The sequence below is a fragment of the Pimephales promelas genome, chromosome 14 (assembly GCF_988280905.1).
Source record: "Pimephales promelas chromosome 14, fPimPro1.hap1.1, whole genome shotgun sequence".
Taxonomy (NCBI): Eukaryota; Metazoa; Chordata; class Actinopteri; order Cypriniformes; family Leuciscidae; genus Pimephales; species Pimephales promelas.
Genome location: NC_142782.1, coordinates 9960097 through 9977596, shown reverse-complemented (window position 1 = coordinate 9977596; position 17500 = coordinate 9960097). Strand labels below are relative to the sequence as shown.

At 49.2% G+C, this 17500-nt stretch overlaps 1 protein-coding gene and 1 long non-coding RNA gene across 2 annotated transcripts; one reads left to right on the top strand and one right to left on the bottom strand.

The window, feature by feature from the left end:
• Window positions 1-6442: 6442 nt before the first annotated feature.
• LOC120474909 (uncharacterized) lies at window positions 6443-17247 on the top strand. Its single transcript, XR_005621854.2, has 4 exons — window positions 6443-6567; window positions 15589-15711; window positions 15783-15860; window positions 15994-17247. It is a non-coding gene; the product is annotated as an uncharacterized LOC120474909 (long non-coding RNA).
• Window positions 15877-16614, bottom strand: LOC148973672 (nuclear apoptosis-inducing factor 1-like). Its single transcript, XM_089119381.1, has 2 exons — window positions 16217-16614; window positions 15877-16124 (listed from the first exon to the last, which is right to left on the bottom strand). Exons 1-2 carry the CDS (start codon window positions 16539-16541, stop codon window positions 15877-15879), a joined length of 573 nt encoding a protein of 190 aa, XP_088975507.1. The 5' UTR covers window positions 16542-16614.
• Window positions 17248-17500: the final 253 nt, after the last annotated feature.

Here is a 17500-nt window from a genome sequence, read left to right as displayed (position 1 = left end):
CGAAGGGTGCAATCGAGACGGTCCCTCCAGCCGAGATGAGGTCCGGGTTTTACAGCCCCTACTTCATTGTCCCCAAAAAGACCGGTGGGTTACGACCGATCCTGGATCTGCGCATTTTGAACCATACTCTTCATCGACTACCGTTCAAAATGCTCACAGCCAAACGCATTTTCGAATGCGTTCGGCCTCAGGATTGGTTTGCAGCGATCGACCTGCAGGACGCGTACTTTCATGTCTCCATTTTGTAGGGGTGCACGATTCAGAAAATGTCACGATTCGATTCGATACCGATTTTTTGTCTCGAGATTCGATTCAAAATCGATTTTCGATTCAAAAACGATTCTCGATTCAAAAAACGATTCGCAGGTCTACATAAATGTAGTTTACTTTTTCCTATGTGATTGATTGCAGTAGACATAATTTAAAAGAAAAGTTTGATATTACTTTATATGTCTTCATACAAAAATAAAAACTTTTGCAACTAAAATGTGCGAAGTGCCAAGCTTTGGCCAGCTTTTAAATACATTTAATTCAAGTTTAAAATAAAACTTAAATAAAAAGCTTTTATATTTAGCTTTAAAGTGCTGTAGTCAGATCAAACAAACAATTATGCTAAATGTGGTTTAAGGAGTAGGCCTACTTCAGCTACCAGGTTGACTGTTGAAATGAACTCGACTGGGCACATTGAACTCCCTAAAAATATATAGGCTACTAATTTCATAGAACCCTTGCGAAAATATTTTAAATAGATTTAAAAAAGCCACCGCTACTGGTAACATCTATGGTTAGATTGATTTGTTTAGATCCAGTGAAGTCGTTCATAGGCGCTGTAATTTGCGGGTATCTCCAGTTTACTAGCAGAGCATTCATTTAGTTCGCTATTAAATAAGAGACCTGTTGTTTTTGAAATCAAGCTGAGCGCTCGTGTCCGCTGCGATCAGTGTCATGGATACAGTGTTCTCTGTGGCTCGCGCAGTCTTCTCTCGGACGCGCGCTTCAATCTATCGCCGTTGTGGAGACTCCGGTGAAATCACAAAATAAAATGCACACAAACGTGATGAACATATTCGGTTTTGATGAGAGAGAGAAAAAACTATACGAGTGCGGTTTAGAACCCGTAAGCTCTGACACGCTTGGCAAAAGATCTACAGATCTCAAACATAAGATCTGCGGATCGATGCATTTATTTACGGGTTGAGCAGAGTGGCTGCACAGTTTGACCAGCGGGCGGCAAGAACTTGCAATAACTATTTATCAGACCGGCCCTCGCAGCCTCGAAACCATAGAAACACTACCGGACCACCGGTAAAACTTACCCGATTGCCACTCCGCCCCTGCACGCCATTAAAAAATATAGCCTATGAATCGATTTTTGGAATTCTATGAATCGATTCTGAATCGGTAAAGATTGAATCGCGATTCAAATGTGAATCGATTTTTTTGCACACCCCTACCATTTTGCCTCGACACAGATCGTTTCTTCGGTTTGCTTTCGAGGGCCAGGCATATCAGTACGCGGCTCTCCCATTCGGGTTAGCTCTGTCTCCTCGCGTCTTCACGAAGATCGTCGAGGCAGCACTTGTTCCCCTTTGCGAACACGGGGTTCGCATCCTGAATTATCTCGACGACTGGCTGATACTGGCACACTCTCGAGAACAGGTTTGCGAACACAGAGACCTGGTGCTCCGGCACCTAGCCCGTCTGGGCCTTCGGGTCAACCCGGAGAAGAGCAAACTTTGCCCCGTGCAGAGGATCTTTTCTCGGCATGGAGATAGACTCGGTCGCCATGTCCGCGCAGCTCACGAACGAGCGCGCGCACTCACTGCTGACTTGTCTTCGACAGTTCGAGGGCAAGAGTGCGGTTCCACTGAAACTTTTTCAGAGGCTCCTGGGGCATATGGCATCCGCAGCCGCGGCAACGCCGCTTGGATTGCTTCATATGAGACCGCTTCAGCTGTGGCTTTGCGATCGAGTCCCGAGGTGGGCATGGCATCGCGGCTCGCTCCGAGTTCCAGTGACTCCAGCGTGCCGCCAAACCTTCTTCCCGTGGTCGAACCTGTCCCTCTTCAGCGAGTTTCCAGGCATCTCGCTGTCTCCACGGATGCATCTACCAGTCCCTCCAGGATTTCGCGATGTCGCGATCGCAACTATTAACGCAACTTCAACAAATCCACGTGAATTCAGTGCGCCTTGCAATTTTGAAAAATCACCGCAACTTTTCTGCAACTTTGACGAATCATCGCGCCGCGGTCTCCTGCAAAGGGTCGTCATACGTCAGCAAACTCACTTGTTTTGTTCAGAAGACGCAGCAGATGTGGACTGCCAACGTCTCACATTTAGGCTACCTACAAAAATAACAGAAAAGGCCAATGTTGCCAACTAAGTCTTTGTCGCTATATTTAGTGATATAAAAAAGCGACTAGAGACAAATCTAGCGGCTTTTTGGACAAACCTCAGTAACCAAATGTTGCCAGCACAATCCTGCGAGCGCGAGGTTTGCTTTCTCCCTGGCAGCTGACAGACGCGAATGAGCAGTGTTGTTTCCATGGACTTATCACTTATCTGCTTCTCTTTTGTTTCATATTTAAAGAATTGAGTTTGACCATTTTATTTTCCTTTCTTTTCTTGTGTTTATCACTTGTAATAGGCTACTCACTATCACAGTGCATTAGTTCACCCAGTTCCCGAACTCTCTCAATTCAGAAAATTTTACACATAAAAAATAGCTAGCCGACTCGTTCTATTGTCTGACAAAAAAAAAAAATTAAGCAAATGAGAACAGCTTTATTGGATATGCGGCTATATTATATTATATTAGCTATATTAAAATACATTATCAAACATTTGTTTTTTCCACCATTTAACTTTAGTGGCTATTCCTAAAACTGTATTTTGCACTTTATTAGTATTGGCATCTTTCAACATAAATGCTGCTTAATGTTTGTGAGGTTCTGCACATTGACTTTTTTGCAGGTGCAGATCTTGTTTTTTTTTAAAAAAAAAAGAAGCTTAGTTTGTTAGGTTTTGCTGTGTCTTTAAATCGTTTGTTTTGCCTTTTATGGTTACTAATGGTTAGTTAGTTTGTTCGTGTGTTACAAAGTGTGTGACTTTTTCTCTTAAGTCAATTCTGGACTACAATAGAGCAGATGCAGATGATGAACAGTGTTTTCTGTGGGACATAATAAGTCCCTTTGGGGTGGACTTTGGACTTTTCTCTCTTAGTAAACCTATAACATGCACAAAAAAATATAACAACACAATAAAGGAAAGGGGAAAAGCCAAAAAGCATAATATGGGCATTTTAAGTAAAAATCTATCTATCTTTGCCGTTTTAACCTATAAAAACATGCAGAAGAACATCGCAACTTTTATCGCAACTTTTTAAAAAAGCGGCCGCAACATCAGGCATTTTAGGCCGCAACAATCACAAAAAAGGCCCGCGAAATCCTGAAGGGACTGATCTACCACGGGTTGGGGTGCCATGTGCAATGGGCATGCAGCCGCGGGTTCCTGGACAGGACCCCAGCGCCTCATGCACATCAATTGCCTCGAGCTGCTGGCAGTACGCCTGGCCCTGCACCGCTTTCGAGCAGTGCTCAGGGGTCAACACGTACTTGTCTGTTCAGACAACACCGCTGCAGTAGCGTACATCAACCACCAGGGTAGTCTTCGCTCACGCCGGTTGTTGCAGCTCACCCGCCACCTCCTGTTATGGAGTCAGAAGCACCTCAGGTCCCTTTGTGCAGTATACATTCCAGGAGACCGGAACCTGGCAGCCGACGAGCTGTCACGGGTCCGCCCTATCTCCGGCGAATGGCGACTCCCTCCCCAGACGGTCCAGCTGATTTGGGACCAGTTCGGGGAGGCACAGATAGATCTGTTCGCCTCCCGGGACTCATCCCACTGCGGCCAGTTTTATTCCCTGACCGAGGGCACGCTCGGCACAGATGCACTGGTGCACAGCTGGCCGCGGGGCCCACGCAAGTATGCGTTTCCCCCAGTGAGCCGAGGAGCAGGTCTTGCTGGTAGCCCCTTATTGGCCCACCAAGACGTGGTTCTCCGAACTCATGCCTATTCCTCTGAGACAAGATCTACTCACTCAGAGACGGGGCACTCTGTGGCACCCTCGTCCCGATCTCTGGAGGCTACACGTGTGGCTCCTGGACGGGACGAGGCAGGTTTGAGTTCGCTGCCACCTGCGGTGGCGGAAACCATCACTTCCGCTAGAGCGTCGTCCACGAGACACCTTTATGCGTTGAAGTGGAACCTCTTCGTCAGCTGGTGCTCTTCTCGCGGAGAAGACCCCCGGAGATATTCAATCGGTGTCGTGCTTTCCTTCCTGCAAGAAGGGTTGGAGCGCAGGCTGTCGCCATCCACCCTTAAGGTTTACGTCGCGGCCATTGCCGCGTCTCATGACGCAATTGAAGGCAAGTCCTTAGGGAAGCACGACCTGGTCATCAGGTTCCTGAGAGGAGCGAGGAGGCTACATCCGCCTCGTCCTCCCCTCGTACCCTCTTGGGACCTCTCAGTAGTTCTAAGTGCTCTGCAGAGGCCTCCCTTTGAGCCTTTGCAATCGGTATAGTTAAAGTTTCTGTCCCGATCTCTGGAGGCTACACGTGTGGCTCCTGGACGGGACGAGGCAGGTTTGAGTTCGCTGCCACCTGCGGTGGCGGCAACCATCACTTCCGCTAGAGCGTCGTCCACGAGACACCTTTATGCGTTGAAGTGGAACCTCTTCGTCAGATGGTGCTCTTCTCGCGGAGAAGACCCCCGGAGATATTCAATCGGTGTCGTGCTTTCCTTCCTGCAAGAAGGGTTGGAGCGCAGGCTGTCGCCCTCCACCCTTAAGGTTTACGCCATTGCCGCGTCTCATGACGCAATTGAAGGTAAGTCCTTAGGGAAGCACGACCTGGTCATCAGGTTCCTGAGAGGAGCGAGGAGGCTACATCCGCCTCGTCCTCCCCTCGTACCCTCTTGGGACCTCTCAGTAGTTCTAAGTGCTCTGCAGAGGCCTCCCTTTGAGCCTTTGCAATCGGTAGAGTTAAAGTTTCTGTCCATGAAGACAGCACTCCTGGTTGCACTGGCCTCCATCAAGAGGGTGGGGGACCAGCACGCATTCTCCGTTGACGAAGCGTGCCTGGAGTTCGGGCCGGCTTACTCTCACGTGATCTTCAGACCGATACGTGCCCAAGGTTCCCGCCACTCCCTTCCGGGACCAGGTGGTGAACCTGCAAGCGCTGCCCCTGGAGGAGGCAGACCCAGCCTTGGCACTGCTCTGTCCGGTACGTGCACTCCGCACCTACGTTGACAGAACGCGGTGTTTCAGGACCTCAGACCAGCTCTTTGTCTGTCACTGGTTAGTGGACGCCATTGCTTTGTCTTACCACCAGCAAGGCCGACCGTGCCCCCTTGGTGTGACGGCCCACTCCACTCGGAGCGTGGCTTCCTCTTGGGCTCTAGCACATGGCGCCTCGCTAACAGACATTTGCAGAGCTGCAGGCTGGGCGACACCAAACACCTTCGCGAGATTCTATAATCTGCGAATTGAGCCGGTGTCCTCTCACGTACTCGCTTCCGCCAGTACTGGACCCGCTTAGGTGTCTTCGCTTGCTCGCCATTCCACTCCTCGGACTGGATAAGTGCGATATTCCTCAGTAGTCTTCCGTTGAAGCCTTGATTCTTCCAGCATCTACGATGCGGGCACCACTGCTGTTGCTCTGGATGCCGGCTAGGTGCCTCCATGTGCATGGTTCCCTACGGCAACTGTCTCATGTGTATTATCCACTGTAAGGAGCATGTGTCTTCCCTTGGCAAGCCATCTGCCACCCCTGGAGTTAAATTCTAGTAGCCACCTGCGGTTGGTCCTCCAGTGATCTCCATATGTGTCCCTATGCGGCCATATGTGTATTTGTAAGTCCTCCTTCGGTAGGCATCTGGTAGCATGTCCCTCCCGGGATATGTTTCCCAGTGTACCTTGGTATTCCTGTGTCAAAGTAGGATACCTGGTTATAAGCTATGTTCAGGGGTCCAGACTTTCGCAGGGCACTGGAAGACAGCTTGAAGATGGCGTGATGGCACTGACCCCCATTCTCCGTCACTTCTGACGTAACTCGAAGTGACTAAGAAAGGGAACGTCACGGTTACGGATGTAACCCTCGTTCCCTGAGTAGGGAACGGAGACGTTACGTCTCCCTGCCACTTCGGCTGTATCGCTGGGTAGACGCCGGAGTTCAGTCTTGGCTCCTCAGCGAAGACATACTGCGGTTGCGTTCACTTCCTCCTTTTATACCCACGGCGTGGGGCGGAGATACGCTATGCAAATTCCGCAGCCCCAAGGCATTTTAATGCCATTGGCTCGTTTTTAAATACTCGAAGAGGATTGGCTTTCTATGCGAAACCCCCATTCTCCGTCACTTCTGACGTAACGTTTCCGTTCCCTACTCAGGAAACGAAGGTTACATCCGTAACCGAGACGTTTCGTTGAGTGGCAGCAGATGAGATGCCAGAGGATTCTGGAGCATTTTCCTGTTCTAATCGCCGGACCACCGAAAATAGGGCTTTTCACAAGTAAGTCTTAACATTACCGTACTATTTGTTGTATTTTGTGAATAGAATATTAACAGATAATCGAGAAGGAGCAAGGATATTTGCTATTACTGTATTGAAATCGTTGTGAAATGTTGTTTACTGCATTAGCCGGTTTTCACCCGGCATGGAGAGGTGGGGTAACTGTTAAAGTAATACTGTAACTACAAGAGCTTCTAGGTTATCAGATAAGCATTCAACTGCCCTGTTGTATAGGTTATTTGTGTTTGTTGCACACATGATATCAGGAATCAATGTAATACAATGTAATGACAGCGATGCGCAAATTGAGTTACCCCTTCAACTTCTAGTTTTATTGATAACCTACAGTATATCTAATCACATGCGATTTGGCTATTGATATTACTGAAGTCCTGTGGTAAAATTACATCATTAACTTACATTAACTGTACATCTGGGTCAGTTAGAATTTCAAAAAAGTAAAAAAATAAAAAAGAAAGGACAAATTAAATATAGCATTTTTTGTGTACATTTATGTGTATATTTTTTGTTTTTATTAGTGCCCTTTATAAAAAAATAACAATATATGACATTTTAATGTGTTTCTTTGTATACAGTCCTTGAAAATGTCATACGGTAAAACGAAGTGATTTTTAGGAATAAATTAAATTTGATATTCATGACAGTTAAAAACAACCATGTGATAGTTGATCTGTAAGTATTATATAACAAGTTGCAAAATATAACCACCTACACGACAAATACTAGATATTTTGTTTTTTAACAGCCACAGCATGTCATCTATGGACATTTGTTCTATTTTTTTTTGCAAGAAATTAGTCAAAAATGCCTTGAAGTTATATATATATATGAATATCATACTAGCTCTCCATTATTTTCATGAACCCTGTAAACAAACAAACTATCTATTTTTATTTCTTTTAAAATTCAATGTTTTACCATATGACATATTTTGTTTTACCGTATGACATAGTACAATTTCAATGTTTCATTGCATTTTTAATGTGATAAATTGATGTAGGCCAATTCAAAATGATTTCAAAGAAACAGGCATCTCAAGTGAACATTTTTTTAACAGTAGAATATATTTCCCAACACAAACATTTCTTTTAGTCAACTCAACTCTCTTTCAGTACAAGGAACACATGGGACGTGCTATATGTAAAACGTCTCGGTTACGGATGTAACCCTCGTTCCCTGAGTAGGGAACGGAGACGTTACGTCAGAAGTGACGGAGATTGGGGGTTTCGCATAGAAAGCCAATCCTCTTCGAGTATTTAAAAACGAGCCAATGGCGTGCAATGCCTTGGGGCTGCGGAAATTTGCATAGCGTACTCCGCCCTACTCCGTGAGTATAAAAGGAGGAAGTGAACGCAACCGCAGTATGTCTTCGCTGAGGAGCCAAGATTGAACTCGGCGTCTACCCAGCGATACAGCAGAAGTGGCAGGGAGACGTAACGTCTCCGTTCCCTACTCAGGGAACGAGGGTTACATCCGTAACCGAGACGTTCCCTTTCGTAGTCACTTCGAGTTACGTCAGAAGTGACGGAGATTGGGGGTCTGTGCCATCACGCCATCTTCAAGCTGTCTACCAGTGCCCTGCGAAAGTCTGGACCCCTCTCTTTTTTTTTTTTTTTTTTTTTAGGGATTCCACTTTAACACAGGATTACCAAGGTACACTGGGAAACATATCCCGGGAGGGACATGCTACCAGCTGCCTACCAAGGGGAGGACTTACAAATACACATATGGCCGCATAGGAACGCATATGGAAACACTGGAGCACCAACCGAGGTGGCTACTAAAATTTAACTCCAAAGGTGGCAGATGGATTGCCAAGGGAAGACACATGCTCAGAGAGGCTTACAGTGGAAAATACACATGAGACGGTTACTATGGGGAACCGTGCGCATGGAGGCACCTAGCCAGCATCCAGAGCAACAGCAGTGGTGCGCGCATTGTCGGTGCTGGAGGACTCAAGACTTCAATGGAAGAACTGAGGAAATATCGCACTTATCCAGTCTGGGGAGTGGAGTGGCGAGCAAGCGAAGACACCTGAGCGGGTCCAGTACTGGCGGAAGCGAGTACGTGAGAGGACACCGGCTCAATTCGCAGATTATAGAATCTGGCGAAGGTGTTGGGTGTCGCCCAGCCTGCAGCTCTGCAGATGTCTGTTAGCGAGGCGCCGTGCGCTAGAGCCCAAGAGGAGGCCACACTCCGAGTGGAATGGGCCGTCACACCAAGGGGGCACGGACGGCCTTGCTGCTGGTAAGACAAAGCAATGGCGTCCACTATCCAGTGGGACAGCTGTTGCTTTGAGAGAGCCCTTCCCTTCTGGCTCCCCCCATGACAGACAAAGAGCTGGTCTGAGGTCCTGAAACACCGCGTTCTGTCGACATAGGTGCAGAGAGCACGTACCGGACAGAGCAGTGCCAAGGCTGGGTCTGCCTCCTCCAGGGGCAGCACTTGCAGGTTCACCACCTGGTCCCGGAAGGGAGTGGTGGGAACCTTGGGCACATATCCAGGCCGGGGTCTCAGGATTACGTGAGAGTAAGCCGGCCCGAACTCCAGGCACGCTTCGTCAACGGAGAATGCGTGCAGGTCCCCACCCTCTTGATGGAGGCCAATGCCACCAGGAGTGCTGTCTTCATGGACAGAAACTTTAACTCTACCGATTGCAAAGGCTCAAAGGGATGCCTCTGCAGTGCACTTAAAACTACCGAGAGGTCCCAAGAGGGTACGAGGGGAGGACGAGGCGGATGTAGCCTCCTCGCTCCCCTCAGGAACCTGATGACCAGGTCGTGCTTCCCTATGGACTTACCTTCCACTGCTTCATGAGAAGCGGCAATGGCCGCGATGTAAACCTTAAGGGTGGAGGGCGACAGCCTGCGCTCCAACCCTCCTTGCAGGAAGGAAAGCACGACCGTGATCGAACATCTCCGGGGGTCTTCTCCGCGAGAAGAACACCAATTGACGAAGAGGTTCCACTTCAACGCATAAAGGTGTCTCGTGGACGACGCTCTTGGGGAAGTGATGGTTGCCGCCACCGCAGGTGGCAGCAAACTCAAACCTGCCTCGTCCCGTCCAGGAGCCACACGTGCAGCCTCCAAAGATCGGGACGAGGGTGCCACAGAGTGCCCCGTCTCTGAGAGAGTAGGTCCTGTCTCAGAGGAATTGGCCAAGGAGGTGCTGTCGCGAGGAGCATGAGTTCGGAGAACCACGTCTTGGTGGGCCAATAGGGGGCTACCAGCAAGACCTGCTCCTCGTCCTCCTTGATCTTGCACAACACCCGTGCAAGGAGGCTCACTGGGGGAAACGCATACTTGCGTGGGCCCCGTGGCCAGCTGTGCGCCAGTGCATCTGAGCCGAGCGTACCCCCGGTCAGGGAATAAAACTGGGCGCAGTGGGATGAGTCCCGAGAGGCGAACAGATCTATCTGTGCCTCCCCGAACTGGTCCCAAATCAGCTGGACCGACTGGGGATGGAGTCGCCATTCGCTGGAGATAGGACGGACCCGTGACAGTTCGTCGGCTGCCAGGTTCCGGTCTCCAGGAATGTATACTGCACGAAGGAACCTCAGGTGCTTCTGACTCCATAACAAGAGGTGGCGGGCGAGCTGCGACAACCGGCGTGAGCGTAGACCCCCCTGGTGGTTGATGTACGCTACTGCCGTAGTGTTGTCTGAACGGACAAGCACATGCTGGCCCGTGAGCAACGCTCGGAAGCGGTGCAGGGCGAGCCGTACTGCCAGCAGCTCGAGGCAATTGATGTGCATGAGGCGCTGGGTTCCTGTCCAGGAACCCGCGGCTGCATGCCCATTGCACATGGCACCCCAACCCGTGGTAGACGCATCCGTGGAGACAACGAGATGCCTGGAAACTTGCTGAATAGGGACGCCGGTCCGTAAGAAGCTGAGGTTCGACCACGGGAAGAAGGTTCGGCGGCATGCTGGAGTCACTGGAACTCGGAGCGAACCGCGATGCCATGCCCACCTCGGGACTCGATCGCGGATGCCATATGCCCCAGGAGTAGGGTTGGGAATCGTGAGAAATTTTCCGGTTCCGGTTCCGATTCCGGTTCCACCAAACGATTCCGGTTCCGGTTCCGGTTCCCATTCAATTAAAAATATTAGTGAGAGAAAAATCCACAATCCTTTTTGTGTTTATTTCTTATAGTACTTGACAAATTAGTTTAACAGACTGGTAATGTAAACAAACTCAAAATATTATTAAGCAATCTTTGCAAAAAAAAAAAAAAAAAAAAATATATATATATATATATATATATATATATATAAAGGAAATGAAAAAATTCTGCATTGTCTATAATAATTTAGGACCTCTCCTTCATTGTATCTCCAACAGTGAAGAATACCCTCTCAGAAGGAGTAGAATATGCTTTAACACACATGTAAGATGTGTGTAGAACAGATTATTTTTTAAAACGGTTTGAATGATTGATTCATAAAGACTTTACTTAATTCATTACTGGATAAATCGGTGCTCTAGCAGTTAATAAACAGAACTGCATGCGTCTTGCGGAAGAACATTGTTGCCGGAGCTACTTCTCTCTGTTTATGCCCATGACGAGTCACGCAGGCATTGGGCTACTCCGCAGCGGCTGCGATCCGCCGGCCAGTCTAAACAAGTCCGAGTATTAACGCTTATTACAGGCTTTACGTAGTGATTCAAGATAAGACAAAAACACGGTTTGGAAAAAAACATTATGATGCACTCGCTCATTGTATATATTTTGTAAATTCTGAACACAAAAAATATACGGACTGCATCTGTTTTAACCACTACCTCCAATGTTTAGTCAAACTATATAATCTCACTAATTCTGTAACGGAAATCATTTGAATATGTGAAACAAATAAATATTGAGACTGTTGTGCAACTGCTCTCTCTCTCAGCGCAAACTGATTTGAATGTAGGCTAGAGAGTGACTCGGCGGTCGGCACGCGTAGCGCGCGTGTGTCTGTGTGTGACAAATGCAGCGCGTGTGAGAGCAAATTGCAACTTCAGTGGTGAAGTTTTTGTCATTCAGGAATAAGACGGCGTCTTCTACTCCCAGCACTTCGCCCACATGATGATATCGCATCGGCATCAGAACCGTTTTCGGAACCGAAACTTAGGAACTTTGCACGGTTCCGGTATTTTTTCAAAAACACAACCGGTTCTGGAAAAGAACCGGTTCTCGGTTCCCAACCCTACCCAGGAGCCTCTGAAATAGTTTCAGTGGAACCGCACTCTTGCCCTCGAACTGTCGAAGACAAGTCAGCAGTGAGTGCGCGCGCTCGTTCGTGAGCTGAGCGTACATGGCGACCGAGTCTATCTCCATGCCGAGAAAAGAGATCCTCTGCACGGGGCAAAGTTTGCTCTTTTCCCGGTTGACCCGAAGGCCCAGATGGGCTAGGTGCCGGAGCACCAGGTCTCTGTGTTCGCAAACCTGAGCTCGAGAGTGTGCCAGTATCAGCCAGTCGTCGAGATAGTTCAGGATGCGAACCCCGTGCTCGCGAAGGGGAACAAGGGCTGCCTCGACGATCTTCGTGAAGACGCGAGGGGACAGAGCTAACCCGAATGGGAGAACCGTGTACTGATATGCCTGGCCCTCGAAAGCAAACCGAAGAAACGGTCTGTGTCGAGGCAAAATGGAGACATGAAAGTACGCGTCCTTCAGGTCGATCGCTGCAAACCAATCCTGAAACCGAACGCATTCGAGAATGCGTTTGGCTGTGAGCATTTTGAATGGTAGTCAATGGAGAGAATGGTTCAAAATGCGCAGGTCCAGGATCGGTCGTAACCCACCGGTCTTTTTGGGGACAATGAAGTAGGGGCTGTAAAACCCGGACCTCATCTCGGCTGGAGGGACCGTCTCGATTGCACCCTTCACCAGCAGGGACGCAATCTCCGCTCTCATGACCGGGGCATTGCCACCGACCATCGTGGAGCGAACTCCCCCGAAACGGGGAGGAGACCGTGCGAACTGAATCGCGTAGCCGAATCTGATCGTTCTCATGACCCAGCGGGACAGCCCGGGCAGCTCTAGCCAGGCTTCCAGAAAGTGAACCAGCGGGGTCATCCGAGCCACAGACGTCCCCCCGGAAGGGCAGCGAGGCGGGTCGACCGGCATGCGCGCAGGAGTTACCCCGCCCGGATGCACCGTCGAAGCCCGCTCCCTGACAGAAGAGACCAGGGAAGGCAGAGAGTTCCACGGGGGTCTGTTCTGCTGGGGGTCTGGCGATAGAGGGGGAAGGTGAGGGGCGTAGCCCCTGGGACGACACACGCACCCTTCCGTGCCCTCAGAGACAGAGAGGAATGAGTGGGCTGACGCACTGGGACGTCGAGCGCACCCAATCCAGTCTTTGTGCTCAGTGACGATGTCAAGTCTTTCTTTAACCAACTCAGGGTGCTGCCCACCTGTGGGTGAGCAGCGGGGAGCTGAGAACAAAATATTCTCCCCCGGCCCTCCACCGGGGGAAGGAGAGGGCCTGCTACCGCCTCCTGGGAAAAACTCAACTTCATCACTGAGCAGCCTGTGTCAGGAACGTCGCTTAGCCTGGCGTTTAGCGGGGCGTGCGGCCTGAGGGGGCCGTGACGCCTGCCTGCGGCCTCCTCCACGCCGTGGCCCGGATGAAGGCTGCTGCTGGGGCCGGGCGGGAGGGAGGGGAGCCGCGGGGGGTGTCCTCGGCGGCGAGCAGCGGGAGGCATCTGTGCCGACGACTCGGTGGAGGCAGCAGCTGGTCGCCGGGGCAAAATATGTTTGATGGCCTCTGTCTGCTTCTGGGCTGTGGAGAACTGCTGGGCAAAGTCCTCGACTGCACCGCCGAAAAGACCAACCTGGGAGAGTGGGGCGTCGAGCAGACGAGTCCGCTCAGCGCTCCGAGTGTCTGCCAGGCTGAGCCAGAGATGACGCTCCTGGACCACACTGGTGGCCATCACCTGACCAACGGCGCGAGTGGCCACTTTCGTCGCCCGGAGAGCAAAGTCAGTGGCGGACCGCAAATCTTTGAATGCCGTTGGATCAGTCCCGCCCTCGTGCATATCTCTGAGCAGCTTCGCTTGGAAGACCTGCAAAGTGCTCATCGCATGCAAAGCGGAGGCCGCCTGTCCCGCCGCTCTATAGGAACGCGCCGCCATAGCAGACGAGAACCTACAGGCTTTGGATGGGTGCTTAGGAGGACCACGGGAGGAGGCGCCCTGTGGACACAGCTGCATCGCAACAGAGCGCTCCACCGGGGGCATCCCAGTGCACCCACGGGCGGCCCCACCATCGAGGGGGGGAAAGGCGGGGGAGAGATCGCGCTCTCGAGTGGACAGGGGAGCACTCCAAGAGCGCGATAACGCCACATGCAGCTCGGGGCAATGGAGTTGGCCGTGGCCTTGCGGCGGCACCTTTGTCCAAAAACCAATCATCCATCCGTGAGAGATCGGGGCAGGGCGGAGGGTTCCACTCTAACCCGATAGTCCCAGCGGCTCGAGACAGCATGGCCGTCAGCTCGGGATCCGACACGGGCAACGCTGGCACTCCCGAAGGAGGCAACGCAGCCGCATCCTCATTTCCCGAGGACTCTAGCCCGCCTAGTGATGCTGTGATCGACATCGCATCATCATCTGGAGCGCTGCCCGAAACAGCCGGTACCACTGAAGAAGCAGCCGACTGAATCGAACTAACGTTCGCTGGCTCTCGCACTGAGGAGGGAGGTGTGGCCCGAGAAATCGTCGGGGCTTTGTTCCACACCGTCACCGTGAAATCACCAGGTTCCCGGGTCGACGGGCCCCCTTGAGGGAAGCCGATCGAGTAGGGGGGACCGGGACTCTCACTTTAGTCAGATCATTGAGTCTCGACCTCAGTGTAGAGATGGTCATATTCCCACAGAAGGAACATGAGTCATCCACGAACGCCGCTGCTGCATGCTGAATGCCCAGGCATACAAAGCAGCGATCGTGACCATCAGATGATGACAGAAATCGACCACACCCAGAAGAACACGGGCGAACCATCTTTAAAAAGACGTGCCACGTGCAGCTCTTTCAATGAGAGGAGGAAATTCACTCTTTTCAGCGCTGAGGCGACCAGGGAGAAGCGCAAAGTCTGGCAGACCACTGCTCAGATCACAGGCGATGCAGAATCTCGCTGGGTACCGCCGTCACACCAACACTGAAGAGGACGCTCGTCTCGAAGAGTCTTGAACAGTGAGAATGGCTTTCAGGAGTGAAGAGGTTCTCTTGGCTCCGAAGCGAAAACATACTGCGGTTGCGTTCACTTCCTCCTTTTATACTCACGGAGTAGGGCGGAGTACGCTATGCAAATTTCCGCAGCCCCAAGGCATTGCACGCCATTGGCTCGTTTTTAAATACTCGAAGAGGATTGGCTTTCTATGCGAAACGCCCAATCTCCGTCACTTCTGACGTAACTCGAAGTGACTACGAAAGGGAACATGACAATATCAGTCAGATTTACAACAGTGAGATAAATAAACACAAACACACACACACACACACACGTGAATAATATATCTACAGTGGGGCCAAAAAGTATTTAGTCAGCCACTGATTGTGCAAGTTCTCCTAGTTAGAATAATGATAGAGGTCTGTAATTTTCATCATAGGAACAATTCAACTATGAGAGACAAAATGAGAAAAAAAAATCCAGGAAATCACATTGTAGGATTTTTAAAGAATTTATTTGTAAATTATGGTGGAAAAAAAGTATTTGGTCAACAACAAAAGTTCAACTCAATACTTTGTAACATAACCTTTGTTGGCAATGACAGATCTCAAACGTTTTCTCATTTTGTCTCTCATAGTTGAAGTGTTCCTGTGATGAAAATTACAGACCTCTCTCAACATTCTAAGTAGGAGAACTTGCACAATCAGTGGCTGACTAAATAGTTTTTGGCCCCACAGTATATAAAGCCACTTTCCAGAAACATTGTGATGCTGACTTCAACTCAGGCCTATAGAATTAATCGAAAGCATTTCCATTCGATCAATGTCCAAATTATTTGTGATGCAGACATGTTGCTCACTAATGTAGTAGCTCGGTGGCCTGGGTCAACCCATGACTCATTCATTTTAAGACACAGCAGTGTTGGGCGCAGACTCGAGGCTGGTGCTGTGCGTGATGGCTGGCTTCTAGGTATGTTTGATTACTAGACATTTCACATTTTACTGTACTTCAATGTCTTAACCCTTTCATTATCCTTGCAGGGGACAGTGGATATCCTGATGCTGCTGCTGTGCGCCAGCGATTGGAAGTGATGTGTCGGTTGTAAAGAACAACAAAAGGTGTGGAAAAAATATATTATTTATTCAAGAATTCCCTCATTGTGCTGTTTATTTCAGTTAGGACAGTCTTGATGTCGCCCAACTCCTTTGCCACCTCTCTGACTGAGTTAATGAGTTCCCTCTGCATTTCAAGGACTGCATCGGTGAGGACACGTCCGCTGCTGGAGGGTTGAGAGCCGCGTGCCGTGGAGACGCTGGGCACAGACGGCTGCTCAGCTGCAGCCTCTGAAACACTGGCACTGGCCCAGCTACAAGACCCAGCGACTGAAATAAACATTGTTCTATATGAATAAACTGTAATCGTGTAGCCTACATACATGTGACTTGACTGCATTCATTTTACTTATTTCACTTACCTGTGTCATCTGGTGCATCTGGCGCGTCAGTGTCCCCCTCCGCCTCAGTCACCACTCCACTTAAAAGGGATTCCCCAATAATTGCCGCCAGTCTCTCATCAAGAGGGGTCAGCTCCGGTGTCTCCTTTCCCCCACCCGTGGCAGACACACTCTGGCGATGGAGTGCTAGATGCTTTTTTGCCTCGACTTTGATGTCTGACCATTTCTTTTTTATTTCGGCCACAATCCGAGGTTGTGAAGCTACATTTACAGCGTCTGCAACCTTTTGCCACTCAAGTGCCTTTTTGGCATTAGTTATGCCCACACTGTGCCCTCCAAACAACATTTTTCTCCTCTTTTCCACCTCGCCAACGATAACTTCTACTTCACATTGAGTGAAGTTACGTTTTTTTGATTTCCTCTCTGTGTTTGGCCTTATTTCGCAATCTTATTAACTTGTGGGCGTTTTACTGACTATTTATGGGCAACTATGGGCGTGACACGAAGCCGCAAAAGCTGCGCTACATTTAGAATTGATTGTGATTTATTATGGGAAAAATGTGTAGGATGTGCGTGCGCACGGTTTTATAAATCCGAATATTTCTGTGCGTACGCACGTCCTATGTTTCATCCATACGCCACTTCTGACGCAAATCCTACGCAAAGTTTTATAAATGAGGCCACTGGTGAGCAGAGGAGACTTCTTTTAAAAACATAAAAATCTTACCGATCTATAACTTTTGACCGGTAGTGTATCTCTAACAAATCAACTAGTCTAATGTAAAAAATTACTATTTATATATATATTTACTGTATATGGCAGTGTAGGTAAGGTCTTTTCACCATTTACAGTATTTTAGGAAGTTGTGCCAGACTGTGCTCTCTTTTCGGTCATGTGTGACAGCAGTGAGACAGACACAGCCTCTGAGTCAGGTAGCCTTGTTATTTAGACCCCAGTACAGCACCTGGAACTTGATGTGCGTTATGACAGTGGTTTTGTCTCCACATATATCCAAAGGTTACGTAGCTTTTACTTTAAACACATGCTGCCAAAAGTTGTAGATGCATTTGTCGAGGGAAGACTGCAGTTGAGTGACAGCTACATGAAAATTGTCTCAAAAGCAGCTTAATAGTTAAGTAGTAAAAATTGTTATTTTTTCTTAAGGCATGGGTTGTTCCTGGCTTTTGAGCACAAGCTTTTTCACTTTTTACATCAAATACATAATTAAAAACGGTAATCGTAGTCTACAGTACTTTATTCATCAGTCAATAAATCAGTTAATCAATAGTTGTTGGTGTTCATTA